The 22,164-nt window shown below is 43.6% G+C and overlaps 2 protein-coding genes across 3 annotated transcripts in view; both read right to left on the bottom strand.

Annotated features, from left to right (window-relative positions):
* Nucleotides 1-2,749: 2,749 nt before the first annotated feature.
* socs6b (suppressor of cytokine signaling 6b) lies at nt 2,750-8,676 on the bottom strand. Its single transcript, XM_062519964.1, has 2 exons — nt 8,293-8,676; nt 2,750-7,409 (listed from the first exon to the last, which is right to left on the bottom strand). Exon 2 carries the CDS (start codon nt 7,290-7,292, stop codon nt 5,721-5,723), a length of 1,572 nt encoding a protein of 523 aa, XP_062375948.1. The 5' UTR covers nt 7,293-7,409; nt 8,293-8,676; the 3' UTR covers nt 2,750-5,720.
* An 11,508-nt stretch (nt 8,677-20,184) lies between these two features.
* Nucleotides 20,185-22,164, bottom strand: part of crispld1b (cysteine-rich secretory protein LCCL domain containing 1b) — a 9,187-nt gene continuing 7,207 nt past the window's right edge. For both annotated transcript variants that reach the window (XM_062554360.1, XM_062554368.1), the window contains exons 11-15: nt 22,114-22,157; nt 21,927-21,999; nt 21,489-21,558; nt 21,240-21,373; nt 20,185-20,961 (exon numbers count right to left, since the gene is read on the bottom strand). In XM_062554360.1, coding sequence (XP_062410344.1) covers nt 20,910-20,961; nt 21,240-21,373; nt 21,489-21,558; nt 21,927-21,999; nt 22,114-22,157 — 373 coding nt within the window. In that variant the 3' untranslated portion in view covers nt 20,185-20,909. The remainder of the gene's footprint in view (nt 20,962-21,239; nt 21,374-21,488; nt 21,559-21,926; nt 22,000-22,113; nt 22,158-22,164) is intronic.

Genomic DNA, 22,164 nt, shown 5'->3' with positions numbered 1-22,164 from the left:
GTTTTTCACATGGGTGATACGTTTTGATATAGTAATAAGTTGTTAGGTCAATAAATGCAATTATCATTTAAAAGCTGCATTTTATGTTTACTTACATTGTTTCTGTTTTATATTACTGTAAAATTAGTTGGATGATCTGAAACAGACAAATATGCAAATATGCAAAAATGCAAAAATAGAACAAATCAGGAAGGGGCAAACACTTTTTTCACAGCACTGTACCTGAAACAACATAGGCTAATAAAATATTGAAACCACATGCTAAAATCTATGATTGCAAATACTTGAGCTTCAACATTGTGGGAGATTTCAGTAAAACTGATCAAGGCAGTCATCTATTCAGGGTAAAATTGTTTTGGCAGAATACATCATTAAACATAATCTCCTCCTTGCTGGATTTTATGCAGACACCTGAAAGATTATTCATCTTTTTCTACAAACATTTTATGAAAAATGTATCGCTTGCCCTGATCTTGTGTGTGTGTGTGTGTGTGTGTGTGTGTGTGTGTGTGTGTGTGTGTGTGTGTGTGTGTGTGTGTGTGTGGAATGTCAGGCTAATTAGAGACGAGCGAACGACGCACCAAGAGAACCGCCTCATCTCTCCTCTGTGACCCCCAGGTCTGCTCGTGCGCCGGGAGTCACCCAGCTCCGAGGGCTCGCCCGAGGCCTTGTGCAGCGCTGCCAGCCCCTCGCCCCACTCCAGAGACGCTACGCTGCGCCGCACCGCGCCGCGCTACACAGCAGTCACACGCCACATTATTAATACATGGCCTGTCTGCTCCCTCTGCTTCACATACAGCACGCATGCTCCTGCTCTCTCTCTCGCTCTCTCCCTCTCTCTCCCTCTCTCTCTCTCTCTCTTGCACTGCCAGCTCAGACATTCATTCAGTTCTCCTCAGACTGAGTGCTTGGCATTGACAGCGTTTTTGAAAACTCTGTTTTCACAGCTTTCTTTACTGCCCCCACCCCCACTCCCACCCACTTACCCTCCCCCTCACACACACACACACACACACACCCTCCTCTGTCTGTCTCTTTCTCTCTCTTCACCTTAATCATGGGGATACATTCACTTCTGAATCGCACGAGGATGCAGGCTGTCCAGGGCGGTCACATGCGAGCACCTCTTCCCTGGCCTCGCGAGCCTAATCTGGTCCGGTGATGAGGGCGAGGCGGGGAGAGGCACGGTGCTCGGCGGTGGCGCCTGCATAAGCCTGCCTTTTATGTGGAGACACATGGCGCACTCGGAGAGAGGTCTTCTGGGGATGCTGGCAGATGGCGCGGCTCTCAGATAAAGGCAGCATCAGTGTGACAAGCGGCGCGGTGCAGCTCCACAGGCCTCTGCGCAAGAGCCCCTGCCGAAGCATCAGGGTGTGTGTGTGTGTGTGTGTGTGTGTGTGAGATGCCTGCCCACCTGCCACCGCTGCAGTGCAAAGTCCCAGTCTTGAACACAAAAGGCGAAACGAAGTGTTCACTTGTGAAGTCACTACGCTTTTCTCTCTCTTTTTTTGAAGGGTGGGTGGGTGGGGGAGGCAGTGACAAGCTTGAGGGCAACAGAGTTATTGTGGCAGAGCCTTGTAGAGTCAGATAGGCCCATATAGGGTTAAAGTCATTCAGACTGAGTCCTTCTGATTCTGGTTTTGGGTTGGTATCCCCCCCCCCCCCCCCCCCCTTTCATCCTCATATGTGACTGATCTTGTGGAAAATATTTTTTTGTAATCATGATCAAATCGCTTTGGGAAGAGCTGATGCCACGACAGAGAAAAACACACATTCTGACTTTGAAGAGATATTGACACTCAAGCTTTTTTTCTATCAGAAATGAAAGGAATCATCAAATCATCAAACACAACAGACTTTTGCTTTTCTTCGCTACCGTAAAATAAATATTGCAAAACACACACACACACACGCACACAATTTCTACAATGCTCTCAATTTCTTGAATTCAAGCAATTCAGCCTCAGCATTCTTTTTTTTGTGAAAACAAGGCATAATCTTTCTTCACATCATCCAATCCACTATAGACTACTGGACCATGATACATGATTTGTATTTAACCCTTTTCAGCTAAACAAATAACGCCGCCTTTATAATGTGATTGTGCTAGTAGAGGTGGACACAACAGCACATTGTAATTCCATTCCAGCACCACAAAACATGCAGCAATAAATAACAATTAAAGATTTAGAGGGAAAATTTGAATTCTGACCAAGAGCTGCAGCTCTCTCTAGCTTTAAGCTCCTATAGGTTCCACGCACAGTCATTTATCAATTAAGATCTAAAGTGGGCATTTGCTGTGGAAAAGGTCTGTATGAGACATGTTGGGCTTTTAATTGACCCTTAGAGAAATGTATAGTGGATGGGAGCCTCCATAGAAACCAATTAAATCTGACTCGGAGGTGCTGGTGTAGTATGCATATGATCAGTCACCCTGGGTAATAAACTAGACTCTGGGGCTGGCGAGGTCTGGTGAGGTGCTTGGGGCAGACACCGAGGCCCAAGCACACCTCAGGGTAACCAGCTGGACATGAGATATGGGGCTCGAGGATGAGGATGGCCCTGAATGGGGCTTAATTCTCTACAAAAAAAGATGTCTGATGCAAATCAAACATTGTCTCAAGTCTCCAGTGCAATTGTTTCAGCTTATTTGAAACCCTATATGACTTAACAGATGCTCTGTAGGCATACACTTACGTGAATATACATGAGAATCGTTCTGTGGAGGTAACATACAAGACCACACATATCAGAATAAGTCTTTTTATTTACATGGTGTATCAGCAGATACAAAAAACCTTTTACACTGTATTCAAAATGTGCAATAAGTTGGTATACAGCCTGCCCCTTCAAAAACAACAAAACGCATGTCAGAGCTTACACTGCATTCTCGAAGGGCATACTAAACCTGGAACAAACCAAAACCGAAAAAAAAAATCACTGCAGCCATAGGCATCAATAATCACCCATCGTGCCACCATTTCAGCTCTACTTCTATTGGACAGACGTTCAATCCTAAGTGACTTTCAAGCCCAGTCATTCTAACCACGGCGAAACAACATTCGATGTATTCATATTTCTGTATAATCAGAAAGGCCATCAGTAATCATTATGGAGAAATGAGAATTACAACGTACCAAACATGTGGATAATGAGGATATACTTCTATAAAGATCTGGATAAACTAAGGCCCGAAGCAACTTAAAATGATTAGCATGAACAAATGTAAACTTCCCTTAGGATAAGGAACTGGACAGCACTGGCTGGATATGCTACTGTAGATATTTGAAGATAAATACTGACTTAACCAGCAGTTGAAATGATAAAGGGGTGACAGGTCTATCACTATGAAGGACTGGGGAAACACTATGAAGGGTGTTTCTGTGCTTAGGCGACAAAGTGTTTAGCATCAAATGACATGTTTATCAGTTACACTTGATTCACGCCTCAGCTCTGTGGGAAGGATTTTTAACAATACATTAAAGGCCAATCATTTGATTAAGTCTTTCCCCAATGGAATGACACGCCAAGCCAGTACCATTTAATATACACATACAATGAGAATCCATCATCGGTTTCCTATTTACTGCCAACAATGGGAAGATGAATAGCAGTCCATCTGGTTTAAGGTGTGCTGAGCATTTGGCCCCATAACACTGTTGAAACACCGATTTTCTACTAATTTCTGCTTTTAAATACATTTCAGAACTAATGTCAATTTTAACCCAATGTTTACCCAATTACACAACTTCAAATGTGTATCAATTTCCCTTTTAAGTATCATCGGAATGTTTTACTTGTCACAAACCATCCTCCCATGGTCACATGCAGTGCAGAGCAGAGCAGCAAGTGAAATCTCCTCTAAAACAACCATGCATTTGCCATCTGGACATGAATAAAACAGGTATAGCAAGGAGGTACCTGAACAGGCCAACACTTTTGTTTTGATATGTTTCTGAAACGGATGTAAAGCCAAAGTTTGCAGATCTTTGACCAAGACCTCCATATTCATGCTTTACGAGCCATAGTTTTCCTCAGAACACAAAACGGAACAATCTACTTCCCTCTTACAATGCCCAAATTATTGCCTCACTGCCTCCACACCAAAATAACACCATTAGGTGTTGTCTATTTAAAGGAAATGACACGATGGCACCATAATGCCATAGAGACCATAAGAAATTATAACCTTAACTTTGGCAGAAATGTATTAAGGAAAAAATAATGGTAATGGCTGCATATACTGTAATGTTTTGGCAAGATCCAGCAAGCTGCAATATGTAGCATAATGTTACATTTTTGTGAATCTGTGTGCACAGAAGGGTGTCGCTAGGTTGGATTGGCAACTGAATTAACCTAAAGTACATAAATCTCCCAAATAAAAACAATGAATACACATCATAAGGCAGAATTTGTTTCCCTTTTCATAAGAATTGTTTAAAAATTACCTGGCATCCATTCTTTAACCTGTGTGTCAACATTTTTGAAGTGTGCCTCTATGCTACACAGTCTATGAAATACATACTGAAATACTTCACAAAATTGCAATGGGAGGAGTCATTTCTGAGGTTAGAGAAGCGCTAGAAGCTTCTGGGGTTTCTGATACTTTACGTAACATCCAATAATACTTGAACCCTAGAAATGTGGAATTCCTTTCAAACTAAATTAAACGACAACTGTCAAGAAATTAGAACAATGTATCGTAAAACAATATCAGAGTGAAAGATGTTTGTCAAACACACAAAATAAGTACCGTTCCTTAAGAAATTTCACATACTAAAATGAGAAAAAAAAAAAAAAAAAACGAGAACAGGTTCAAAGGGATTATAAGTCATGAGGATCACATTCACTTCAATGGTTGGAATAAGGGAAGCTGAAAAATACAATAGCCAAATCATTAAAATCGAAACGAGAAGGAACGTTTTCTTCAGATGTCCTTACTCTTAAAAGTTAACTAAATTGGACAAAGTAGTGTACTGCCTGTGCAGCTAGCTAATGTAGCTTATAAGTATGGCTCTCTGGAACAGCATACTACACAGGTGGTATATCAACGGAAAATACTAAAAGCAGTAAGAGCAACACAGTGGCATTCACTGAGCCAGAAGGGTGGAGGGCAGCAGGAATTACATGATGACTCACTGCCTCTCGTGTGAAATTGTGCACAAACAATGGAGTCAAGAGTTACAGAAAAGTACAAGCAACCCTAAACAACATTAAGACATTTCCCTGTGTGTATCCACAACTGATGACATTTCTTCAATGTTACTAACGCTTGGGGGGGTAGTGGGGGTGTCTTCTCATGTGCTTCTCGAGTTTCCTTATTTGGGATATGTATGTGTTTATGCATACAAAAAATAAAAAGATTACTTTGTTCAAAGACTAGTGATCCTCACAACCAAAGAACAACACTATACGCTTTCCTTGTCATGAACATGCAGAAAATATTCCAGTATATTTTAATCCTCTAAATCACATTCTTTGCACTTGATATGCCCAACAACATAATGACTATCTTATCTAGTATGAGGGAGACACTGGAACCCACTAATACAAACACACATAATCACCTCTCATCTCTTCCTCGGGAATTTAAAGAAAATAAGCGATGGCACCAGAACATGTCTAAAAGTTGTTAAAACCTGCTTTGTTGTCTCATCTATCCCAAAAGTGCAAGTAGCAAGCGAAGTCTTCTGAAGTTCCAAAAACTCTCTTAACCATTTTCAATAGTGCTTTTCCTGCAAGTAATCTTTCATTTTATTCGGTAAAGGCAATTTCTGGATCAGGTCTATCCGTGTGTACTGGCGAATGACAAACCGGCAGAGATACTGCAGAGACCGCACTTGCATAAACCGGGACACGGGGTTGGTCAGTCTGACGGGGTAGGTCGCAGATCCGGGGAGGCGTGACCTGGAGTAGCAGAAGGCTCCACTCTCGGAATCCTTTATGGAGTGTTCAATGAGATCCACGATGGACGTGTGCCCCTCAACATCCGGCTGCTCGTAGAAGCTGAAGCTGCCGTTGGAGTGTTCTATTCTGGTGTGGAGTGTCTTTCCTTGGGAGCGGAAGCTCAGGCTGAGCAGGTAGCGGTCGTCCGAGCTGTCCCGCACCAAGAAGGAGCCGTCGATCAAGTTGGTCAGCTTCTCCTCGGCCTCCCACCGGGTGATGGGTCCCCAGTACCAACCCTGTCTGGCCAGTTTCTTCAGCTCAACGGTGAGGCTCGTCACCACCATGTGCCCGCTGTTCTGAACGGCGTCGTAGACCCGCCGCACGCCCGGGGCCGAGTTGGGATCAAAGTTGAGGTGGTGCATGACCCGCTCAGCAACCAGAGCGTGGGTGCCCCCGAACGCAGGTAAGGTCCTTTGGAGGAGACTGCCCGGCAGTGGAGGTAGCGGAGGCGAGAGGGGGGCTTCGAGTTGCGAGCCTTGCAGCAGAACGTTGGCCGTGCTGAGTAGCAGTCTGTTCACCGACGGTTCCATAAAGAGGTCTGGGGACATCAGCTCCTGGTCGATGGGGTCCTCATCCACATCTAGAGAGCATCTATCTGACTGTGGCCCTACCTCCATAGGTGACGTGCCGTCCAGGCAGAAAGAGCGAGAGCCATCTTCAGAGTACAGTCCATCATCTAAAGGCATTGTGTACTGGATATAGTCCTGAGCGGCTAGGCCGATGACTACAGGCACATTTTCATCGATTTCCAGATGAAGGTCTCCATTCTGAGGTTCTGGATCCTTCAACGAGTCACTTGACTCTTTAAAGAGTCCATCCCTAGGAAATTCCAGGAAGTCTTTCCGAACACCGTTAAGTGCAGGGCTCGCACCGGATGAATGGATCAAGGCGTTCACCGTGGCCTCCATTTTCATACACGTCTCTTCAGAGTTTGCTGGTCTGAGAGGCCACGGGGTCGGGCTGTAATGGTGGTTTCGGGCAGAGGACCGCAACGAGGGCTGGGATTTTAAGTCACTGAACGTAATGGGTGCGGAGGATGATGAGAATGTGTCGTCATCTACAGAACTTACAGACGGTGAACTCCCTTTGACTTTGACCTTCTGTTTTGTAGACAGTCTCCTTTTCAAGGTGCCCATAAGGCTCTCACTTTTGGAGCGGTTCTTGGACCCTTTCTCCTCCTCATTATCAAAGTCACTGTTAACAAGATCTTTGCTGTAGCAGCCTCCAAACAGGGAGTCTTCCACTGCAAAACTGGCTGCCAGTGTTGACGGTGCAGCAAACTCATTTTCGTCTTTGCCTTTTAAATTGAGTGACTTTCTTATGGTCTTAAGGCTTATCTTCTTCATTCTGATAGTTCCTCTCCAATGTAGGAAAGGGAGTGACTCCGGCAATGTTTTACAGATGACCAAGTGGCCTGTCCCTCTGCTTGCTCATCGCTCATCAGGTTAACACCTCAGCCACTCCTGGAAAAGAAAGAGTGATTAGTATTCACTTATCAAGTATGACACAGACAGACACACACACACACCTTTTCAAAACTAACGTTTAAGTATTCATAATTACATTAAAATAACCATTATTCATAAATTGGCTAGGGCCTACCTAGAAATAGGGGATAAAAAGCAGGAAAGCTATCCACACAGGTATTACAAACGTATATCTCCTTTAAACTGAGGAAAAGTTTGAATCATCATACATAGTGTTACTTAAGTCAGAAGTCTAAAGCAATACAGTTGGTAATATCTGGGCAACAAAGCATCTTCCTCTTCAGAATTTCTCCTGTTTAGCATGCAATAGAAAGGCTATTATAGAGCTTATGATATAATATGAGCAGCCCAATCATTCATACAACGAACCCTTGCGAATGTCGATTGGAAACAACTTAATGTCTGATTGAGGGAGTCTGACGGTGACGTTAAATTGTCTGTGAGAGAGGTAGCCAGGAGATTTAATGCCAAACAACAATGTGTTGAAAGTTAGCATGCTATCTAGCCACCAGGCTTGAAATGATACTGAATATGGCCAGCTAGCCAAGTTGTTCTTGCGTTTCTATTACACACTAACAAAATAAAGGAGGCCTGGCTACGGTAACCATTATTTTCATCCAAATTCAAGTTCTTATGTCAGTTTACAGTCACAAAATGACTAATTTAGGGCTATTCTGTATTAGGACACGGCGGGCCTAATTCACGAGGCTATACTGACTGCCCAGATATCCTAAATAGTTAGTTAGCATGCTGGCTAATGCTAACTTGACAAGCTATCATTGTTGGACAAATACAAAGAAAGCCATTTTATACAAATATTTACGTTTTACATCTATCTAGATGGAATGTACATATTTACCTGTTGTGGTGTTACATCCAACAAGACAAGAACTGGTGTATTTCCGAAGTATGTCCCAAAGATCTCTGACTCACATACTGAAATAAAACAAGAAGCTAATATCGCTAACGTTTAGCCCAAAGGCTGTACAACCTACAACTTGCATTGATGATGGACTAGCTTTACCGTTGGCTAACGTTACTGCTACCTAGCTTCCAAGGCTAAATAATAAAAAATCGCTTTGCCGTGTTCTGAATATGCGATTTACAGCATAAAACACAATTCAACGGCATATACGTTTGAACGCGCGACATTTGCTTAAGGTTTAAACATATCTACAATCACGATGTTTAGCATTTAAAACTTTTCTCCCCGTTTTCAATCGTCCTCTTGCTCTACCCCTTTGTTTGCTGTTGCATCATGGGAGAAAGAGGTAGGTGGTGTTGAAGGGAGAACCTGGGGTCGCTGCTCAGACTGCTTGGTTTCACACCAGTCTATGCTTCACACAAGAAAAACAAATAATTTGTAGAAAGATTTCGCGCATAATTTTAGTAATCTTTAGTAGTATTTTGTGTTTAATAATCTCAGGAAACAACAAACATGAATACAACACACGTATCAGTAAATGTGAACTGGTTATAACCTCCAGTAAATTACATTATTTTGAATGAAATGAAAATAGTGCTGCAGAGATGTGTCCCTCCCCCCATCAGATTCAAATATGTCCGTATCCTGGCAGTATCTAATTATGGCATGAATTGAGTTGCCACACCACATGTAGGCTAGCCTTTTGTATGGTCTCTAGCCTTAGGCCTGTGTAGGGCTACCACACATAGGCCTACGTTATCAGTTTAGGTCGGTTTGCACAATTTAAAGGATGAGAAAGTTAAGTGTGGCAGGAAGCCTAATTGGCTTATTTGAAGCGTTCACCTAATCCTCGGTTTCCTTTTGTCCACATTAGAGTTTGATATTTTGAGTGCACCTGTTCATATCATCTGCTGCCATGGGCCTCCAGGCTTGGTGCCCAGTAGGCTTATGTGCAGTGGTAAGTTTGTCAAACCAGTCATAGGTTCAGTTCTGTTTCACTACATTAGTTGTAATCAGAACTGTTTTGCTGTGATATTGTGAATCTTGGACTTTTCCTTTGTGCTATAGCACAGAGGAAAAACAATGCTGTTCACCTGAATAAATACACACACACACACACACACACACACACACACACACACACCAACCATAATGGTTATTTTTTGATCCTTGAAAAGCTGTGATTCATAATAGGGACTCATAATTAACTTCAACTTTTGTCAAACAAGCACCGCATTGTGAACGATTTTATGTCAGGATAAAGTGGATAATTGTACCAAGCATTGCCTAATCAGTGTCATAAACTATTCTTATTGTTCTCTCGCTCTCTCTTTCATTCTGTGTGTGTGTGTGTGTGTGTGTGTGTGTGTGTGTGTGTGTGTGTGTGTGTGTGTGTGTGTGTGTGTGTGTGTGTGTGTGAGAGCCGGTTGCGGTGTGGATTCCTGAATGCTGCATGAGAACAGGAGTTCTGTGAAGAGACATTAATTAGCCTTACCAATTAAAGCTGATCAGTTTGCCTTTTCATAGGCCTTGGAGACAACAAACCTGCTAATTGCCCTGTCTGGCCTCATGGCACATCCACTGGGAGTAAAATTACTCACAGTGTTTTGAACATCTGTTTTGAACTAACTTTTTTTTTTTTTAAAGTAGAGAATGTGTGAATGCAAGTTGGCAGCATGTATCTACTATTTCAATGTTACAACCTGTTCAAAATCAGCACCCAATCGTGCCATTGCTTTAAAATAATGGCAATCATCAACAGAAGCAGCTCTTGTTAGAGTGACACTAATGGCTGTAAAATATGGTGTAAATATCACTTTGGATGACGTAAACATGTTAAAGGAGACAATCTAACTTTATCTCAGTGTACCTGATGAGGCCCTGTTGAACAGGCACATCAGCACAGCTCCTTCCGTGTGGGGCTCACAGCTCACCTGATGCATGTTCATCAGCCTCTCAGCCTCATCAAACGGTCAGGCCAGATGGACAACGGTCGCCACGAGCGACTAACACCGTACCACCGCCCAGAGGTCGTATCTCAGTTATGACAGGTCGTCCATGACACCACACGTTTAACAGGTGTGCACAGGAGGCGAGGGCTTGATGGACATAAGAGGGTGGCTTGGGGAGAGCCGAGGCCCAGGCCCAGAGCCTATCGGGGTGACTCACACGACAAGCTGTTTTTGGACCAGACAGATGGCTCCTGCCCATGCCATGAGTGGCAGCTACCAATATGGTCAATCATGCCTGATTGTCAGCAGAGACCTCATACTTTGTCTTGGGAGTCTCCAAGGGTAACATTGGACCTCTTGTCTGGTTTCCTGTAAGATGCGCATTTATACCACAAACAAGGACATCTTAGGAAGATTTCGTAGAAATATTCCTTCTGAAAAATCAATGAGGAAAATGTCCAACAATGTGCGCACCCTCTTCTACATTATTGAAAATGTCCAACAATGTCTCAACCTGACCCTGAATGTGTTGGAGTCCCACAGGAGATTGAACAGATTCTGATTTTCATTCTCACCTAATGACTGCCACATCAATACCATTCAAACTTACATTTTTTGCCTAAGGCGACCTATGTTGTCTGCCCAGGCCGTCCCTGATTGACAGATATCCAAGCTATATTATATTGCCAATGTTTTGCAAGCCAATCAGCCATTGCTATATTCAGATGTTGTAGGCATCTTGTCACTGGCCTTACATTGATTGGAAGGTAAAGTGATAACCGATAAACCAATCTGCTTCTGTCCAGTGTTTATGCTGATGATTACTTAATACTCATTTGAAAAGCAATCTTATCAATTGACTTATTTCTTGGTATCAAACGTTAGTTACATTACAAATTATGTTACTTCCTTACTTTCACATGCTCTGCTTTTTAGATCACCAATAATATAATATGCATCCAGTATATAACCCTCACTTCCTGTGACCCCACACCTTTGAACAGAGAGCTAATTCATTCATCTTTTTTGGTAAAGCCCTGTGACCCCCAACTTACTGATGGATGCATATGCTACTGTATATTACTATATATTACTGAGTAATACATTACTTCCCAACACTGCTTCTATCAGAGCAATCTCTGAGGAAGACACCAGAGACTATCTAGGCCTGTGCTCTAACCATGTTTTCAGTTCAACACACTGCAGCCTTTCATATTGTTCAGCATTTACATCTGCCACATCAATCTCTCTTGATATTTTAATAGTCTGCCAGAGTTGTGATGCCTGAAGAGAAGATCTAAAGCAGAAGAGTTTGTGTGTCTGTATTAGAGAGCATCTCATGGGACCCACACACAAGGATGCAGGCTTTAGCGGTGCCATCCACAGGAACCGTGACGATGAGACAGTTTCATATCTCCACACTCAACAACCCCAAGGCCAGCGGAAGAATGGTAATATGAAAGATGTGTTCACTTTCTGTGCATTCTGCTGTTTGTTTTGTTGAGGCTGTGGTAGAATACATTTCCATGCATTAGCAGTCTACTGTAGATGCAGCTGAAATAGAAGTCATCTGTCATTGGCGCATAAACCACCCTTCCATGCCTTGCTCCCATGACACATTGCCAAATCCCCCACCCAATACTTCCATGAAGAAGAGCAATCCAGGCACACCAAACTGGGTGAGGACCAGGAGGACACGTTTAAAAGGCCTTTATCGCAATGGCTACATACAGATTACCAAACTGGCCTTCTTCAGGGCTAAGCATTCAAACCTACAACAAGGTATGTGTCACTTTTTATAGTGACACATACCTTTTTTTAAGTTAACAGGTTATGGCCTTAACACCAGCCAATAGGACACCTAATAACTCTGCAGCCTCTCCTCCCTGATGTCTTGGTTTCTTTAGCACCTAAAAGGTGTCTCCCCTCTCCATATCATGCTGGGCTGAGGATCTCTTACAGCCCTCTCTCAAGTCCTTTTACATGCTGTCTGCTCTGTGCTGCCTCCCTCCCCTTCTCTCTTTCCCTATGCTGAAATCACCCCGCTGTGGTCAGTGTTAATTGGGACGCTTTGAAATGCTTGGGGGGGCCTTTGTTGAAAGTCAGCCTCACAGCTTCCTCTGCCAGTCACAGTTTGTTTGCTTTCTTGCCCCCACTCATGCATCCGCTTCCTGGGGACTGGGGCGATATGCCGGCCAGGCCGGTCTCCCGCTGGTAGAGGGGAGCATCCGGGGAAAGTGGATGCTGCCATCCAGAGGTCTGATTGCATCTCTGCGTGTGAGCTACAGTAAGCCATGTGAGAAGCATGCAATAAGATTCGCCATAGATCGTTCCACCACCAACTTTTAAAACTATCACTAGTTTGTGAGCCATTTAAAGCATATCTACTAGTTTATTGAATACAATTATATGTCCGTCCCCCCCCCCCCCCCCCCAAGTTGTCGGAAATAATTTTCAGGAAATGTTAATCTTTCTACTCACCCAAGCCTTGAGGGTTTCAAAGACTCGTTAGAATTGAAACAACAAAGGAACTCAAATTTTCTCTTGTTTTTAAAGGCTAGGGCAACATGCATGCTATTGTGGAGTACATACTGAGAAGTTGATTAACATAGACTTTGATGTGTACAGGAAGTGTGCTCAGGTTGGGTTTTGCTAGTGTTGGCGTCCGTTCAGCCTCTGAGTCGGAGGAAAACATGTCGATCACATAACGTGGGCCTCTCTCCCGAGGTTTTCCCGAGGTTCATGGGGCACACTGGCAGAGAGCAGCAGTCCGCACGGCCTCACATTTCCTCCAGCAGTCACTGCAAGGGCACATGTGATTAATTTAACCACATTTAATGGACTGTAATTCCATTCAAGGAATTCAAAGTAACCTTGTAAAATACCGTTTTACTGTATGTGTGAGATGCAGAAAAATGAGAGCTAATGATAAAAAAAGTGTGAACATTCCAATAAAACAGCAGTGAACCATTTGCATGTATGGAGGGTGTATGAAGTGAAGCCTGACTGCTAAAAACTGCTAGGACGTTATCTTAGGGAAAAGAATCAAGATCAACAACGGGATAAGCAGTGTACACAGACAGCCCAGGAACACAATATGCACTGGATCTGTTAACTTATCTTGATCACACGTGACAAATTGCCACAGGTTTTGGGGAAAAAAACTGAAATAGCCGACAAACTTCTTCAAGGAGAAGATGGGAAAGAGCCACAGAGAGAGAGCACAGGGCCAAACAAGTCCAGTGTGATGAATTTTGGGTTTATTTTCTTTCTGCTCAGCTGAACTCCAGCGGTTCCCTGTGGTCTACACACACACACACACACACACACACACACACACACGGTTCTGCTGCATTGGCTGTTTCTTTGATAATCAGGAAGAAAGCATTATAAATTGTGCCAAACTTCCCTGAAGCGAGACAAAATTTGGGCTTCTTCCACGTACCCCTGCTTTGACTGTGCCCCCTGTGTCCCCCTTATGAAGGGGTCCCTTGTTATCCCAGACTTGATGAGACTGAATTTAAAATGCTGAAAAACAGGAATAGAAAAAAAAGCGGCAAGAAAGAAAATAATGTTTACTGAAGCATGTAATAGAAGCAGAAAAAAATTAACCTCTTGCATCACATTCCATTGTGGAAGCATGCGTGAATGTGATTAAACGAGAAGGCGACCGAGAAAAAAAAAAAAGAAAAACGCCTGGAGATATTCCAACGTCAATTATTTCTGCAAAGTGCAAAATGCTTTTTATGCTCGAAGATGTGTCTATCCTTACAAAACCGTCGTACACGCAGCTTGAAACCATGCAGTGACTGTGCTGTCAGGGCATAACAACAATACAGGAATAACAAAATATTTTATAGATGCCATAGTATATCCACTGTTAATTGCCTGTGATAAATCCGGGTCAGCAATGTAAGCACATTTCTGTCTGTTTATCTGTGCGATACATTGGGTTGGGCTGCACCATCATCACATTTCTTCAAAGGGTCATCTTCCATGGGCAGGCCTCGAGTGACCGTGCTGACTAGAACTGCCATTGTGGGCCTGCGGGGGGCAGTGTGATGTTGGACTGTATAGTAGTCCATCAGTTCTGAGTGTCCAGCAGAGACACTTCAGTTTGGTGGTGGTGTGTCGTATATTATATTATTACATTTCCACTGTTTATAGTTGCAGAGGTGTCATTTCAATTTGGAGTTGACAAGTTCCAAGTTGATCTCACAACTGTGAAAGAGGCAAAAATGCACATGCAACAACTGGAATTAGTGACTTACAGATGCCAAGACTCAAATTATAATGAGAAATGGGAACTAAGGATTGAACACATCCAAAGAGTTACTTCATACCTGTAAGTTGCTCTTTTACAGCTCTCATTGGCAAAAAGGCAAATCTAGTAAAAAGTCATTAATGGAAAAAACACATTCGCAAGAGCGTTTCACACATTTTTGGGCATTGAAATTGAAAAAGAGCAACTGGTGAACTTAAACAGTTTTGCCCTGTATTCACACAGCTGTCACTCCCCGCGCTGCTTCATAACTCAGAACCCAGTGACAGGCTCCAGAGGGGGAAATGCATACACCTGAAAATGCTTTATCAAATGAATGTTAATGCCCATTTGATTTAATCTGACAGCCCTTAATATATCCCAGCTGAGGAGTGTGTGTGACTGTGGAGACTCTGCTGGGCCGTTGCCATTCGTTCACGGCTTGGCTGCAGCCCCACCGACCCAATCTACCATCACTGGATCAGGACTAAGCCACCATTTCATACCCACGCGCGTCCCACAATGGCTTATGTGTGAATGCTGAAAAAAACAGGGGAAATCAAATACCTTCTCCAAACAGAGAAAGGTCAGAGATGACGTGGGCTTCGAGGCCCAGCCCCCCTGATGGCTACATTATTACTTTGAGTGGCCCAGTTCTATAAGTAGCTCCTGCTGTTGTTTACACTCGACGCAAGAGACCCCAGTTCCTAAATAAACACGGGAGGCTTGGATGAAATCTTATGTCACTACAGTAGTATTTCTGTGCCAATTTGCATTGCGGTCTATGCTCTCAAAGTTACTGAGAGGCAATATATGCAGACTGGTGTTTGCATCCACAACAGCTCTCTTGCTTTTAAAACAAGTGGGTTTAGATTAAAGGAGTGATTGCTTGATTGGACATTCATGCATGTGCATGCATGCACACACATTCATATACCACACATATGTAGACAGCACAAATATATATTTGGCAGTATTTGCAGGGCAGCAAAAAAGCTACTTTTTGTGCCTGTGTCATTAGATCTGAACAAACATTCAGAGTTGCTGAGTTGACACAACCTACACTTGAAGAGGACAGAGACAGAGAGGGAATGCAATATTTCCATCTTTTCTAAAGTGTAATTCCAGCTGCATTATTTGTCAACCTTGACCTCCATATACACACCATAAAAGTACTTTGTTTACAGAAAATACTGTAGTTGTACAGAGGATGTAAGTTATTATATGAATGCAAAAGGGTATTTTATTTGCAAAATGCAAAACTTTAGAATGTTGATATACACATTACACCTCAAAGACATGCATCTGTATATTCCTATCTGATTGCAAGGCATTTTCCTGTGTTTAGGACGCCTGGTTTATGCAAGAGACCAAATAAACGTTGAAGGGTGTACAATGCATAAGCACTAATGCTGAATGCGTTTGGTGTTTGGCATGGCACATGTGTGTGCACTTTCATCAGTGCCAGTCCATCGGTGTGGTCAAAATAAAACGGGCTGAGGAGGTGGGCGCTGGTCGTGGAGGAGGTCAGTTTTACGTAAGCAATCTAAATTGAATGCTGCGGTGATTTCAAAACACAGAGTGTACTTTCAGCCCTGGGAAATAGACTGCTTAATGAATTTTATATATATTGCGATGAAAATAGCACCACTGGTTGTGTATTTATGTGTGTGTCCGTGTGTGTGCCTGTGTCTGCACGTCTACGTCTGTCTACGTCTGTGTGTGTGTGTGTGTGTGTGTGTGTGTGTGTGTGTGTGTGTGTGTGTGTGTGTGTGTGTGTGTGTGTGTATGTGTGTGTGTGTGTGTGTGTGTGTGTGTGTGTCTGTGTGTGTGTGTGTGTGTGTGTGTGTGTGTGTGTGTGTGTGTGTGTGTGTGTGTGTGTGTGTGTGTGTGTGTGTGTGTGTGTGTGTGTGTGTGTGTGTGTGTGTGTGTCCGGTTAGCGACACAGGGGCACCAGGGGCCTACGCCAGCTTTTCTCCGGGGGTACTATTTCTGTTGCCGCTGGAAAATTTCCCCCCAGGTTCTTTGGGGACATATGATGAGTCCATGAAAAGAGCAGCATGGTTTACTACAGCGGTGTGAGCTCTGGGCCAGGGCGGGGGGATTACACACTTACCGCACTGGCATGGGCCGGCCGTGTGTGGGATCCCAACAAACACAACCAGTGGAGGGGCCAGCACGGACTGGACCAGGCTGCCAACATCACAGCTAGGTGAATGAGAAAGACACACACAGAGACTGAAAGAGAGAGCGAGAGAGGGGGGTTGATAGAGAGAGAGAGATGGAGAAAGAGAGGGGGAAAGAGAGAGAGAGGAAGAGAGAGAGAGAGGAGGGTGGGAGGGAGACCATGTGTGGGCTGGTCAGCACAAACCACACTTAGAGATTGATAGCTCTTTCATACCTGTAGATTTCTATTTAATGATTATGTGCTGCACTATTAAAATGCATGTGAAATATCTCGAGGAGGGAAATAGTTTTTGAGTCATTGTTTATCAAGCTGGATTTTCTTGTTCCTGCGGGTTTGAATTAGAGTGTTGGTGAAATGAAAATTGTTCGTTGTAAAGCTTTTTTATGAGCCTCTTCTTAGTATAAATACTTTGCATAAATACATGTCAGACAGTTCAGCTCAGACACTATGCGGTTTCACAGCCACAAATGCTGTATTTGTACCGACTATCATACACATAATGTTACACTGTCCTACCACACAACTTTTTATGTATGTAGTGTTTGTATTTAAGAGCATATAGACTGTATATTGCTTGGTTAATGTGTGTTATGTCTTTATAATATGTGCATTGTCTTGTCTGTATATGCATCTTCTATATCGGTCGTTGCCTATTGTGTATTTCTAAAATGACACCAATGATCAGAATTACATTTTGTGTATGTGAACAAACACACTTGGTCAATAAAATCTGACTCTCTCTCTGGTTCAGATTTAGAATACATCACTGCAATTTGCATCTCTGATGTTGCTGAAACAGTTCACTGTGACTTCACCTTGCAAATTCAGAATGCTTGTCTTGCAACATCTGTTGCCTATTCTCCTGACAAATTCCCCTAAGACTTCTCATATTCAAATAAGAACACATTTTAGACAAACCTCCAAATCTATACATAAACCTGCTTTTGTGTGGTCTGGGATCTTTGCATGTTAAGATATTTATGTTAATGCTTAAAATATCCCATTATCATTAAACAACCCGAAAACTCCAACATGGCCTTACTGTGACTGAGTAAGTATGTTAGAATAATAATGATTAAATCTCGGCGGTAGCAAAGACAAATAAAGTGAGGGATTCTGTGCCTGGGAACGTGGTGTTTGGTGGTCCATACATAAGCCATATATATTGTACATCCACCCAGCAATCCCACTCCTGAACATGCACCAGAACAGTAAAAACATATTTTTAAAAAGACGGCCAGTTGCTCACATGCTAATGGTGACACAGACGGTGGTTGGCAGGCCAGAAATTTCCAACATTTTTCAGCAACCGTGTAATCAGAATCTGGAGGGTTTTTTGCATGGGCGCGGTATTTATAGCGCCACAGATGGAGGGCGAATGGAATCATCATGGGAGAATAGGAGCAGTGGCCTGGCTCACCGTTACACGAGTTCCACTTCTGTCCTTTTGCACATGGGAGTAGACTCCGCCAAAGCCACAACACCATGCACATCTTCTACAGTGGCTTGGTGCTGATGTGACAAAGAATTCCTTTCACCTGCATGCTGTCTTTTCTTTTTATATGTTTTTTTTTTTTTTTTAAATGTCCTCAATCCAGTAGGACAGTGGAGAGAGTGGTGGAAAGCAAGTGGGTGAAAGGGTTGGGATGGTTCTGGAAATGACCCGAGTCGGACTCAAAGCCGGATCCCCGTGGGTACATGGACCCCAATGTGGTATGGGAGCTATAGCCAGATGTGCCATAATGCTCCCTCAGTATGCACCTTTTCAAAGGTGTCTATAGGCATGTTGTTAGTTTGTAGGGTCCTCTTCATGACCTAAAGTATGGCTCAAAAACAGCCCTGGATCTGCTGCTATCACATGTGCATGAGGTGAAGACAGTGTGGCAGGAGGTTAACATATACTGTATATTCACCAGGTCAATGTGAACCTCACTTGAGCTCACTCAAACTTTCAGGAGGCTTTTATAAATATGTATTTGTGCTTTTTCATGCCTTTAATGATAGTGACAGTAGAGAGTGACAGGAAGTGAATGGAAGAGAACGGAAGAGAGAACAGGGGTGATCCGGAAAGGACCACGGGGCAGGAATCGAACTCGGGTCGTTGGCATGCGGTGCAGGTGCCCCAGCAAGTTGTGCCAAAGCTGGGGCCCAGGAGGTTAACATATACTGTACTTCACCAGGTCAGCGTGAACCCCACTTGATCTCACTCAAACTTCCAGGAGGTTAACATATACTGTATATTCCCCACGTCAACGTGAACCTCACTTGATCTCCCTCAAACGCTCAAGCTGAAATCCTAAATCCATCATCCTCCTCCTCCACATTTCACCCGCCGCGTCTGTTAACATGTGCGCCCCGCAGCGCAGTGCTCTCCTGGCGCCGTGTTGGTCTGCCGCTACCACAATGCCCCCTCTGAGCCAAGTTCACCGGTCCAGCGTGTCCATGCAGCGTGTCCAGCGCATCTCCTGATGCAGCACACGGAGGAGGCTGGACACTCATATCCTTATGTCTCCCCTCCGTGTCCCGCGGTGGCACTCCCGTGTGAATTCTGACAGCACTCTAACGCATGCCTCTCTCCTTTAGAGAATACCGCAGAGCCCACCCACCCAACCCAGGCTCTTGATATGTGACCTCTCTGGAAAGTTCTTGGCAATAGGTCATCTACTAATACTGTACTGTTCAAATAAAGTGTTTTTGAAACTCTGGTGTCAGCCAAGCTGCTACAGCTATGTCTCGGACAGTGTCGGTTGGAAATGTAATATTTTCTGATTGTATGGGCAAAATCAAAACAACTTTGGGACCTTCATTGGTCATTTAAACCGGAACACTGAAACTGTTGGACTGACAGCCAATTTAGTTTTAGGCTTGGTTCATGGGTACTCAGTTAAGAGTAGTCTGGAAAATCACTACATAAAAACACCAATTCAGAGTGACAGAGTTTTCTAGAAATTTAGCAAGCCTGTGGAGGAAATGCAACAGAAGGAAGCAAGATGGAAATCTAAAAATACACACACACACACACACACACACACACACACACACACACACACACACACACACACACACACACACACACACACACACACACACACACACACACACACACACACAATGTGTTCCTTTGTCTGCTGCTGCAGTGGTGCCAGCCTTGAGTGCTTTAACATGAGGTGAGTTCAGCTTTCATTTCTCCCTTAAAGGAAGTGGATGCTGGTGCCTTTCAAAGTTGTCTAGAGAGAGGCCTCTAGTAAAGCAATCTTTATAAAACTTCTAACTAGAAACACATTGAAGTACAAGTAAGAAACCCAACTTAGTTAGAGCATGCTCTAAATACTTAAACCAAAACCAAGTCCTCAGAGATAAAAGACATGGGCCTCATGGTTAAGTAAAAACAAAAAGAGCCAACACATAATCAGTCCCAGTATGTTCCACTGATACAGTTTATTCATTGGTTTTAGTTTGTAATAATAAATAGCACATTTTAGGGATGTTTAAACACTCTCAACATGCATTTCTAGTAACCTGTGGAGCTTTCCTCAATTTTTTTTGTCTCTTTCTGGAACATTTCATGATTTCCTGGCCTGCCAGGTACTTACAGTATCAAATTCCAAACAAAAATGAAAATAGAAAAAAATGTAACTATGAAATACAACATATTCACCAGCAGCATTTTGACATTTAAGTACCTATAAAAATAAACATATAAAAATATAACCATGTGTTGCATACTGTCTTGAGCTCTGAGAATACCAAATAAAGATTTGTTTGTGCAGGCTCAAGAGACTATTTCCATATCATTATAATTAGGATCTTTATGTGCTTGCCTTAAGATGACCGGATTTTTCCTGTTGCTTACCTTATCCATAAAGAAGATGAGCGGCAACAAATAAAGCTATAATATATTTACAGAGTAAAACTGTATATACACCAAATGTACAGTTACACAAAATAGCTTGTTGATACAGGTTAAGACCCCATATTTCACATGCTTGACAGGACCAAGGCCAGCACTTTTTCCTCCGCTGAGAAGACCTGTCGTGACAGCGTTGGCCTCAAGCACAGCTCAGTGTGAGCCGAAAAACCAAACACACCGTAATTACAGGCTGGTTGTAACCAAGTGCTCTATTTCATTGCACGTCCTTGGAGCAGGGCTTCAAATGACCGCAAACACTCTGAAAGCTTTTCCTCCTGTGGGATTCCTCAGGCTGTGTGTGTGAGAGAGAGAGAGAGAGAGAGAGAGAGAGAGAGAGGAAGAAGAAGACGAAGAAGAATGGGCCATATTAGTGGGTGAAGAGAAACACATTACGCACTGTGCTGTACATGCCATGACCCTCGCCGGCCAAAACGTCAAGGGTGGCCCAAACCCCAGCGGCCGTTTGTCATGCCCGGCTCGCTGCACAGTTAATACCCCCTAATAGCCCACAAAACAGAGCCCCCTCGTTTTCCCAAGCATCTCTCGGGCTTCTCTCTTTTAGCAGCCTACCTCTCGGAAGTGACGCCGTTCTGGTAGGACCCGCTGTACCCCCTCCTCCGCTCCACGGGCATGGCGTCCAGGTAGCCGCCGGACTCGCTCCGGATCACCCCGGCGTGGATGGCAGCGCGGCATATGCTGGATTTCTGGAACAGCACGGGAGACATGTCTATAGGTCTGCCGTGTGTGTAATGTGCCTGGCATCAACACAGTCAAGTTTGAAGTGTGGCGCTTGGTGGGTGGATGAGGGCGAGAACTTACGTCGGCATAATAGCGGGTGCCTATGACCCTGGCGTTGCTGTCGTACAAACAGTTGCGTGGGCAGTACAACCTGCATGATGTAGAATTAGAGTATGATTTGACCTGTCCATCCATTTAATTGCCATGTAATGCATTGAACAGCATCAGACGGCATAGCATTGAAGGGGCTATGCATAGCATTTCACTTGCGTCTATTTGCTACAGTGCCTCTCGAGGGGCAAAGTGGTGTGAGGCGCTATGGCCTGAAGCTAGCTGGTTGGTATGGCAACATTTGTTGATATCTTAGCAAGTCGGAGCGTAGGCATTTTTGACATTACATCAAAGCGGTTATTTCTTCACACTCTGGTGCTAGTTCTAGGTCATCTTTGAACATTTTAGTCCAAAAAATCTTAAACATAACCCTTTAGGCTGTCTTCCAGGGGGAAAATGAATATTTACCTTGGACAATGCCTGACAGGCTTTTTGAATTGGCAAAACTGTGCCACTGTGGTCTCACATGAAACTGCTTTCACTAGAAGGGGGGATAGAGAGAGAGAGAGAGAGAGAGAGAGAGATGCTTAGATCACTGAAGTCTGGCTCTGCTCAACACAGCAGAATTCCCAGGCGGATAATAAATAGCACGCACCTGGCACTTTTGATACGGTGAAGGCATTGGCACTCTGATTTTTCCTGAAGG

Source organism: Sardina pilchardus, chromosome 2 (assembly GCF_963854185.1).
Source record: "Sardina pilchardus chromosome 2, fSarPil1.1, whole genome shotgun sequence".
NCBI classification, from domain to species: domain Eukaryota; kingdom Metazoa; phylum Chordata; class Actinopteri; order Clupeiformes; family Clupeidae; genus Sardina; species Sardina pilchardus.
Note: the sequence above shows the minus strand (reverse complement) of the source record. Positions and strands in the feature narration are given on the sequence as shown.